The sequence below is a fragment of the Abrus precatorius genome, unplaced genomic scaffold, assembly GCF_003935025.1.
Source record: "Abrus precatorius isolate BTA unplaced genomic scaffold, Abrus_2018 Scaffold7, whole genome shotgun sequence".
Classification (NCBI taxonomy): domain Eukaryota; kingdom Viridiplantae; phylum Streptophyta; class Magnoliopsida; order Fabales; family Fabaceae; genus Abrus; species Abrus precatorius.
In genome coordinates, this window is record NW_020874417.1 from 30836345 (window position 1) to 30847618 (window position 11274).

The window sequence follows — 11274 nt, forward strand, 5'->3', positions numbered from 1 at the left end:
AAGTCCATGGATTGCTCCTTTAGGCTCTATTATGATCTTGATGGCTGGTTGAGTGTTTATTGTGATGTTTGATATGTATTTACATTATATGTTATGAGGTATTTGTTAAGATAATAAAGTTTTACTTTGGTGCATCGGTATAAGATCAAAAGACTTATAAATAAGAAAGCTGATGGCTTTTGGTACAAGAGATCACTAAATTTATTGAAATGTATTAGTTACAATAGTTGAAAATGATAGTTAAAAAAATTTGAGTAAGACATTCAAGATATAAAAAATTAATAGCTTACTTCCTTCTTTTTGATATTTACAATGTGTTAGCATGCTTATAAATAGACATCCTTCATCGTTATATATGAGGGGTTAAATATTATAATATTTACAATATTTTAAAATTATCTATAAACTAGAAGATACAAATAGGTTTTTTTTAAATTATTATTAATATTTTTTTAGATTATTCTAGAAATTTGTATCATTTTCTAATATTCCTTCTTAATGCAAATTTCTATAACTCCAAGCATCTTGCATAGCAATTCAATTTTTAGTCTTGGTAATACTTTAGTAAAAATGTCTACAACTTGATCTTTGTACAATACTCGAGCTTGATTTCTTTAGTTCGTTTTACTTCCATGATAAAGTAGTAAAATTAAATTTTTAAGTTATTATCTCACAGAGATTAGTTTTAAGTACTAGGAACACCTCAATTGTTATTTTTCTTTGTTTCCCATCTGGTTTAACCTAGATCCAACCTGAGTCTCGCACCTGGATGTAGTGGGTGAGTCTACTATTGAAAATTTTTTATATACACAAAAACTTAAACCCGAGACCTTACTTAAGCAATACCGAGCCGCTTGCCACTCAAACCAACTTTCATTGGTTAAAAACACCTCGATTTAATTGTTTACACTGAAAGGGTACGTAAAGAATTAAAAATAAGAGTAATTGAAAAGATACAAGTAGTTTTTGACAGAAATTAGATGAGAAGAGTCTAGGATATATGTTTTCACCTATTACACATTTCTATGTTTTCTTTAGTTTAATTTCAATATTAGTTTATTTAATGTTTACCAACCATTCATACTTATTCTTTTAACACTCAATAATCATGCAATGTTAATATTTATTTTCCTAGGCGATTACTTCCAATGATCATGCAAGACAAAAGGTAAAAAAAACATAAAGAGCTTATGAGTTTTTTAATTCAATAGCAGTTAGAAGACAAGAATTAAGTTTGATCTGCCTAATCATTTGTCTCGTTTTATCCTATAGTTTCATTAATTACATATGGTACAACTGCCTACAATGTAATTAACTGTGAAATGCTAAGTGTGATAAGTTCTTAATATATAAAATTCAATTCAATAAGTTAAAAATCAAACATTAAAAAAAAACCAACATCATAATTAAACATAAAAATTACAAAGAGTGTGCAATAGGATCTGCCATAACTCTAATTATGGATTTAGTTATCCATAACAAAACAAACAACGAAAAGTATGATAAACAAATCCATAAACATAAAGGAGAATTCGAAGTGAAAAGGCCCAAAAGAGAAAAGGATGAAAATAGCTCTTGTTCTCTAAGGGAGTGCTCAATCGCTCGCTTGGACTTCGAAAAGACACTCATTGTCTTTGCCAATGATCTCCAATAACTATTGATGGTTGATTAAGTCAAAACTTAGGGGAAGAAGATAGTGTGTAAAAGGTGTCTCTTTTAGGAGTACAAGGTCTCTTTATATAGGGTATATACTGAGTTCCTTGATCGTCACTCGATCTTTACTGGCTGAGCTTTATCTTTTGAATGAAAATCAGTTTTGCCAACTTTTTAGAATTCAAGCTGAAATCTTCTTCGATTTTTCTGAACTCTATCTAGATTCAAACAATTGATATTCAAAAATTAAATGTCTAAATTTGATCCCAAATTAAATCAGCATGGTCGTGCATTATCATCCAACACAATTGTGCTATATAATGAAGCATGTTCATGTTTGAATTCAGCACTGTCGTGCACTATCGCGAAGCATGTCCTTGATGAGTTCGAAGCACAGTTGTGCTTTCTTGCAGGGTCAGCTACAATTATTCAATTTTTACTCAGAATTCTCATAATGTACCGGTAGTCCTCTCACACTTAACTGTGATAATTAAAAATAAAATTAGTGTGAAGCACTCACAAAATAGACTCCAAGTATATAAATTTAAGTCATAAAACATATCAAAATATATACTTATCAATTGTGCAATTGTTGCTTGCTTCTTCAAGTCATAAGCCATTGTTCTTGATCCTAGTGAAAAGGCATAACCAGACGTGTTACTTCATGTCGTCAATCCATCTTGCTCAGTCACTGTCGGTGTAGCCAACTAGTTTTGAGTTACTCACAGTTTGATACTATATATCATGCTCATTTGTGCCTTGTAAATATCTTAGGATTTTTTTTTTGTTGTTCCAAAGTATATTTAGCTCAGGTTTTGCATGAATCTTGAAAGATATAGTAAGCTCCTAATCAAACTTTTGTAGCGTGATGCATCAACTTTTGGTGCTCTATCATTTTCTTCAATTTCTCTTTTATCACTGGTAGAGTACTAACAATCTTACCGTCATTCATCTTAAATTTCTTAAGTAGTGCTTCATCATATTTCTTTTGTAAGATAAATGTTCCTTCTTTCTTTTGTTTTACCTCTATTCCAAGTAGTTCATCAAGCTAAGGTCAGTTATTTTGAATGTTTTTATCATATCTTCTTTAAACTTAGTTATCATCTCTACATTATTCTTAGGGCAGATAAGATCAGCTACAAAAAAGGAGACTATAAGTATGTCATACTAACTTTGAAACTTGGTATATAAATTTGGCTAACTTTTATTTTTCCTGAATCCTTGATCCATAAAGTATTAACCAATTTTGTTGTATCATCCTCGTGGAGCTTGCTTCAATCCATATAGGGTCTTTTTCAGTCTTAATATTTTGCCTTTATTACCTTTGTTGATGAAGCCTTGTGGTTGCTCCACATAAATTTCTTCTTGAAGAATATCATTAAGAAAGGCAGATTTTACATCTAGTTGGTAAATATTCTATCCTTTTTATTCAGGAATAGCAATTAGAATTCTTATAGTATCTAGACGGGCAACTAGAGCAAATGTCTTATTGTAATCAACTCTAAGTTGTTGTGAGTATTCTTTAACTATCAGTCTTGCCTTGTACTTTTGTATGGTGCCATAAGGATTTAGCTTAGTCTTATAGGTCCATTTTACTTTAATAATATCTTTATCTGTAGGGCAATCTACTAGCTCTCATTTTTTAATCATTTTTATCTTTTCTTCCATTGCTTTGACCTATGCTTCTTGTTTGATGTTACTTTAAAGCTCTTAGGTTATGACCAAGTTACAAGTTTCATATATATCCACCAAATATCTAACTTGTCTTGGAATAGACTCTGGTGAGAAAATTTATTGTTTTGGAGTTTAAAAAACTCTCACTTGGGACTTTTTCAATTTCTTAAGGTTGTTGCGCTGGTATAGAGACATTTTTTTGAATCCTTTCATCTTTCTATTTCTAAACAACATTTTCATCAACTTCAATATCTCGATTAATAATGAGCTTTTTCGTTTACAAGTTGTAGACTCAATATCCTTTTGATTGTGTTATAGTTCAAGAAGATACCTTGCATAGTTTTGTCTTCTAGTTTTGTGTCTCTTATCCTCTGGAATGTGTATATAGCAAATAGATCCAAAAATCCTTAGATGTTTTGTTGATGGTTTAAGTTTCAATCAAAATTTTATCTTGGACAACCTTAGTTGGACATCTGTTAAGTATGTAAACAACAATATAAACTACTTCAGCCCTCCTTCAGCATCGATCTATCCATCTCCATTATTGTGCAATTTTTTTCTTTTAGTTACTCCATTTTGTTGTAGAGTATATGCGACAGTAGGTTGTCGCTTAATACCTTCATTCTCAAAAAATTTATCAAACTCTTGGGAGATATACTCTTTGTCACAATCACTTCTCAATACTTTTATTTGTTTACCACTTTACTTTTCGATAAGGGCCTTAAACTTTTTGAATATTCCATAAAGTTATAATTTTGCTTTGATGAAGTAGAATCAAGTCATTCTAGAAAAATCATGAATAAAAATAATAAAATATTTGTTGTAATGAAGTGATAGATCAAAGACTTTTGTTTATTTTCTCCATTTTTACTTGGTCAATCTCTTACTTTTTATTGTCATATATCTTACATGTGTTCCCTTTAAAGTGAAGAGATCTTTCTCTATCATTTGACCAATACTCAAGAGATTTTCTTTAAAGATAGAAACTAGTGAGAATCAACCAAAAGTTTTGTACCTTTCTTTGTCCTCACCATAATAGTGCCTTTATTTTTTTATTCAACAATAGTACTGTTCCTTATTCGAACTTTCACTTTGATGGATTCGTTGACATCCTTAAAAATATTTACATCTTTGGCCATGTGATTGCTACAACAACTATTCAAATACTAATTTCTGCTCATTTAATTACTAGAATGTTAGGTAACATAAAAAAGATGTCTTGATATTTGTTTTTATTTTAACAATACTTTTCTACTTGTCTAAATTTCTGTCGACATTGTGATTTTTCACAATATCGACATTCTTATACATGTCACATGATTTGTCCTCTTATTTCCATTGGGTCTTAACAAAATTCATATAGTATTACTTGAATACTCAAATGAGAGTTTTTTCTTGAGATATAGTTTTAATCATATTATTTTGTTTTAAAACAATACTTAGAAACGTGGATTTAACAATAACAAACCCATTCAGTTTTATTATATTTAATGATAGATTGATTTATAATCAGAGAAAGCTCCATATAACATGAGCTGGTGGAAAGTGGCGGATTCCTAATATTCCACATTCGCAGAACAAATGAGAATGTCCAGAAATTTCTCATCAAAGATATTATTCTTTATTTGTAATCCAGCGACACCAAAATAATTTGCATGTTATGAGTGCAAATTAAAGTGATATACAGATAGTTCCAAGCAAACATATTATTTAAATGTAATACAGCTACACGTGCATGTTTATAACCAGTTATATTCAACAGAAGACTGCATTAAAGTGATATATTTTATTAAAGTATAGAGAAACATTTGCTACACAAGTTCAGCTACGCTTTATTTAATTAAGTTCAATGCGGAGTCAGCTTTTGGCAGCCTGGCATGCATATCGCGTGAAATATATCTGATTACTCGAGTTCATATTTTATAGTTTTGTAATTAACATCAATCAGTGAATGTCTTGTGCAACTGAGAGCCAAATTTGGCTATAAAAAGCAAAATATGAATGCCCATAGCACATAAATCTGTTATACTAGAAGAAAAATCAGAAACATGGATGGAACAATAACAAAACTTGTCAGAATATGTACCAATCAAACATATATATATATATATACCAAAAAGAAAAAGGTGATTTTAGAGGTGCATATTTATAACCGGTTATATTCCACATACGCAGAACATATGAAAATATGTCCAAAAAAAGTTCTAATCAAACATATTATTTATTTGTAATCCAGTGACACCAAAATAATTTGCATGTTATGAGTGCAAATTAGAGTGATATACAGAAAGTTCCAACCAAACATATTATTTAAATGTAATACAGCTACACGTGCATGTTTATAACCAGTTATATTCAACAGAAGACTGCATTAAAGTGATATATTTTATTAAAGTATAGAGAAACATTTGCTACACAAGTTCAGCTACGCTTTATTTAATTAAGTTCAATGCGGAGTCAGCTTTTGGCAGCCTGGCATGCATATCGCGTGAAATGTATCTGATTACTCGAGTTCATATTTTATAGTTTTGCTGGCAATTTAATATTATTTTTTAAGTGTCTTGCTAGCAATTATTGATAAGTGTCATTAATTAACCGATGCTTAAGTGTTGAATTTCTTGTAATGACCCATGAAAATATTTATTTTTTCTTTTATGAAATGTAAGCTGTGCTTTATTGTTCATAGGTTCATATTGTTAATGAGAAACGTAATTAATAATTACACTAATAGGAAAAAACACCAGATGCAGAATTATAACACTCAGAAATTTTTTAAAAAAAGAAGAAAAAACTACATTTGTAAGATTTATTTTTCAATCATAAACAGTAGCTCAGCTGAAATTCAACTTTATTCTTATTAATTTGGCTGTAAAATTAAACTTTATACGCTAATGATATAATTTTTGAACACTCGATACGACCAACTTTTCAAGAAGCTTTTCGCCCCGTGAAAGTTTTACACAAACTCTGGACTCATAAAATGCAATATAACTTTTAACCAGTTTTGCATTGTACGATCGAAAGTAAAATTATTTGTAAAATTCGATGATTCCCAAGGCAGAGAATGCACGACAGGCAACTTGGAATCTTGAAAATCCAGAGAGCTTGCACAAAGACTCGTATCCCTTTTCAGTTCTTTCCATTCCACCATTTGTTATATACATGGCGTGGTCGAGGGTCGAGACAAGCTTTGCTGCATTCGACTCTGATGCTTCTGGTATTATAAACTCTATCACAATCACCTTTCCACCTTGTGGCAGTGCATTGTGACAGTTCCTCAAAATGCTTACGCATTCTTCATCTGACCAATTGTGCAATACAGACTACATATAATGTAATTGGAGAAATTAGTAATATTTTTGTTCACAAAATTGTCGGACCAATCATTCTCAAATTTGAAATTCAAGTGTGTCACAAAATGTTTTCTAACCTTCACAATTATGGCATCACCCTGTGGCACGTGATTGAACATATCTCCCCCAACATGTTGTATCCCTTAATTTATGCAATTTTGGACAGTGTTACAGTCAGTGCTTTAGTAAAAAAAATGTACTTGCATGCATCACCAAACCAATGTAAAAGTGACGACAGAAATAAAAAGCTAGGGAACGACATAATATATACCTGCATAAGCTGGTGCTTTTTCAACAACTTGGGGTAAATCAAAATTGATACCCTTGATTGTAGGGTACTTGGAGATTATCATATGTAGATTTTGGCCTGTACCCCCTCCCACATCAACCAGGGTTGAAACTCCTTCAAATCCCTTGTACACTTCGAGGATCCTATTCATCTCTATGACGCAGACATTAGCCATTGATTTGTTGAAAATGTAATTCAGTTTTGGATCCTTTTCAGTGCATTGGTACAAGGACATTCCATGAACCTTCTTGACTAGGTCCTTCTCAGTATCAATAATTACATCCTTCAAATTGGGCCTGAAATGAAAGCAGCAAGTCAAGGTAAAATATAAACACTTGCTCAAACTAAACAACTTTGGTGATCTTGCTAATAATAGTAATGTGTGTGTGCTGCTAATGATACTGTAAAGCAAGGATAAGTAGGTACCAAGCTTGGGACAGTGTGGGATAGTTGTATAATGATGTGACTGGAGCCACACATCCCTTACTTTCATCATTGACGAAGTACTTTCCAACAGGTGAGAGTCCATAAGATCTCTGAATGCTACCATCTTCATCGGTGTGAGTGAAAGAAGTGAGAAGAGAATAGCTTGCAAGTAAACGCAGCATGCGTTCAATCCTATTAGGCAAGTCTGTGTGTTGGTTTGGCAACATAGAAGCAATTTGTGATGCTGACATGGTTTCACCATTTGGGGTTCCCTTTGCTATTATGTCAAACAGTTTCAGCTCAACAGCAGCATTCAGTGCCGAAGGTAACACTTGAATAATGCAGAGTAACAAAGCATGAAGGCATGCCTCATCCTCTCCCTCTTCATTGGGAGACATTTTCACTGCAACATCACTTGTAGAGTAGGAACCCATATTTGCTTCTTCTCTCTCTTTAACTTGTTGTTCTTTGCAGATGTGTTGCCTCTGTACTTCATTTGCTTTTTATAGCCAAATTTGGCTCTCAGTTTAATTACAAAACTATAAAATATGAACTCGAGTAATCAGATACATTTCACGCGATATGCATGCCAGGCTGCCAAAAGCTGACTCCGCATTGAACTTAATTAAATAAAGCGTAGCTGAACTTGTGTAGCAAATGTTTCTCTATACTTTAATAAAATATATCACTTTAATGCAGTCTTCTGTTGAATATAACTGGTTATAAACATGCACGTGTAGCTGTATTACATTTAAATAATATGTTTGGTTGGAACTTTCTGTATATCACTCTAATTTGCACTCATAACATGCAAATTATTTTGGTGTCACTGGATTACAAATAAATAATATGTTTGATTAGAACTTTTTTTGGACATATTTTCATATGTTCTGCGTATGTGGAATATAACCGGTTATAAATATGCACCTCTAAAATCACCTTTTTCTTTTTGGTATATATATATATATATGTTTGATTGGTACATATTCTGACAAGTTTTGTTATTGTTCCATCCATGTTTCTGATTTTTCTTCTAGTATAACAGATTTATGTGCTATGGGCATTCATATTTTACTTTACTTATAAACATGTTTCAATATTTTTTTTTAACAAAAATATTTTAAAACCTCGTTATATAAAAATTTAGGTTTAAATAATAGTTTAACTTCTGTACTTGATTCGAATTTGTAAGCTAGTCCTTATATGTAAAAAAAATTATAAATTATTTCTCAAATGTATATTTATTTTTAATTTAGTATTAGTCGTTAAGTTTAGAGTAAACAACGTTAAATAAATAAGGGACAAAATTGAGAATAAATATAAAAGAAGGATTAATTTATAAATGTTTTATATATATATAGACTAATTTACAAAATTTTACATACAGGGACTGACTTATAAAATCTAAATTAAAAGTATTTTTACAAATTTATAATACATCTTCAATTTGTATTTTGATTTTGTGATTCATTCACACACTCTCTTTTACCTTTACCTTTCATTCTACTATCTTCATTTTCCTTCTTCCTCTAAGTAAATTTTAATGGAGGACACAATCTCTTTTTCTCTTAGCTTCTTATCCATAAAACTCAATCAACTCTTAATAATAATCTTCGTTAAATTATCTTCTCTTCTCTACTACTTTATCATCTTCACCCACACACATGTACCCCAAACCTCAATCCCTCGTCAAAACATTTTTCGTCCTTCAATGCACCCTAATCAGTGTTGCTAGTAACAAAATTACTAGCAAATTTATTTACGTCTTTATCCACTTCTTTAACATCGATATAAATTAAAGTGTATCGCAAATTTATAAAAAATATTTTTAACTTAGATTTATAAGTTAGTCTTTATATGTAAAATTTTGTTAATTTTTACATGTAAAAAATTTATAAATCAATCCTTATATTATATTTATTTTTAATTTAATATTTTATTTATTTAACGTCATTTTTTCTAAACTTACCGATACAGACTAAATTAAAAATAAATATATGTATAAAGACGAATTTATAAATTTTTAATATGTAATAACTAACTTATAAGTATGCACCAAAACATTATTTAAACTAAAAATTTATTTGACATTAAAAGAAAAAAAAAATCCTCCCTCCTTCCGCACAATTTTCCCTCCATTCGATTAGCGGTGGCAAAATGATTACCCAACGAGCTTTTTACTTTGTTGGGTAATGTTTAAAATTCTTGATTGTTGTTTAGACTGCAACTTAAAATCTTGCTCTCGGCTCAAACTCATCTTTATATTCAACTTAAAATCTTCGAATTGGTTTGCCTTAAACACAATGATCAATAGAATAAAAAGTGTGCAAAATTAATTTAAACTTAAAATTTAAAAACTAAGTCTTATATTTTATTACGTTTAAAACTACCACTCAATTTCTACTTCAACTCAACTCATAATTTTTCTGTTCATCCACGATCAAAGGTAGGATTGTAATCAAACACTAGAGCCACCATAGTCAAATTCACCGCAGACAAAATATTCACAAATATGCTCACAGTTGCTGCCAGCAACTAATTAATCGTGTAATTAATAATAAGATAGATATTATTATAATTTCTATTATTCTAATTAAATATTTAATAAAAAAATATAAATAGTTGCACATATTTTCATGAATTGAATTTTATAAAATTTAAATTAATGAGCATGAACACAATACAATATTAAAAATGTTAAAATGCAAGAATTAAAAATTAAGATTAGACTTCATTATCCATTCTCTTCCTTATTCTAATGACTTAATATAGATAAATCCTTCCTATAGAAGCAGATGTATACATATTTTTCTTTTACAGTGATTCTTCTTATACAAGTTTTTAAAAGTATTTCTTAAATAACTATTTATCGGTTCTTCAATAAATTCTCTAGAATTGAAAAAAATATCAAAGAGTAATCAATATATTGAGATTTATTTCTATTATCATAATATATTAAATAAATTTTACTTAATTTAAAATTAAGGATTACTTTTCAACTAATTCTTGAATTCTAAATCAAGATATTATCAATTAAATAGAATCAAGCATTAGAAATATAATGAAAATCACCAATATCTATAGAAATAAAAAATTATATATAAATTGTTAAAATATATCCAAGTTAAAAATTACATCTAATTTTAAAAGAAGTTTAGTTATTCATTATAGTTATTATAACAAAAAAAAAAAGATATAAAGATTAATTTATCTATACTTCTCCACAAAATGCCCTAGATTTCTCTTGTCTCTCCCACTCTTTGTTGTTTCTTTTCTTTTTTTCTCTTTTGTTAAATTGCATGATTTAATGAATTATTACTCAAACTAAAGAGAAATTTTTGTTGGTTAAAAAGTTTGATCTACTCTATTCTTTGTCTTGTTTTGCCATATAGTTTCATTAGCTATATTTAGTACGATCATTTACAATGTAATTAATTATGAGACGTTAAGAGTTATCAAGTTTCAACATATAAATATAATCTCGCTAGAGCAAACCAATCAAAAAGAAAAATAACAATTGTCATTAGACATAAAAATCATATAAAGTGTGCAAAGGATCCACCGTAATCCTAGTTATAGATTTAACTACTTATAATAAAATAAACAATGAGAGTATACTAGAGGAATCTTACGACAAAAAAAAATGAGAAGAGTTCTTGTCCCCAAAAAGCGCTCTCAATCACTTACTCAAACTTCAAAAAGATATTCTATATCTTCACTCTAAAAAAACAGCTCTACAAGTTGTCAAAAGTTGACTAGGCAAAAATTTCCAAATCAAAATTGCTTTTTCAAGTGTAGAACTCTTTAATTAGAGTGTAGAATCTAAAAAATAATAATGATTTGGGGTTAATTTCAAAATTTTTAATCTAGATTAAAATT

The 11274-nt window shown here is 29.7% G+C and overlaps 1 protein-coding gene across 1 annotated transcript; it reads right to left on the reverse strand.

The window, feature by feature from the left end:
- Positions 1–6356: 6356 nt before the first annotated feature.
- LOC113871771 (isoliquiritigenin 2'-O-methyltransferase-like) lies at positions 6357–7829 on the reverse strand. Its single transcript, XM_027508876.1, has 4 exons — positions 7396–7829; positions 6952–7265; positions 6758–6822; positions 6357–6650 (listed from the first exon to the last, which is right to left on the reverse strand). The coding sequence occupies exons 1-4, from the start codon at positions 7827–7829 to the stop codon at positions 6357–6359; spliced, it is 1107 nt and encodes a 368-aa protein (XP_027364677.1).
- Between the last annotated feature and the right edge of the window lie 3445 nt (positions 7830–11274).

Bases quoted from the DNA above. Each gene is read 5' to 3' on its own strand.
- LOC113871771 (XM_027508876.1), bottom strand. From the start codon at position 7,829: ATGGGTTCCTACTCTACAAGTGATGTTGCAGTGAAAATGTCTCCCAAT. The intron at 7,266-7,395 runs GTACCTACTTAT...CTTTCATTTCAG, and splicing joins CCCACACTGTCCCAAGCTTG to GCCCAATTTGAAGGATGTAA. The intron at 6,651-6,757 runs GTTAGAAAACAT...CATTATATGTAG, and splicing joins GTGATGCCATAATTGTGAAG to TCTGTATTGCACAATTGGTC.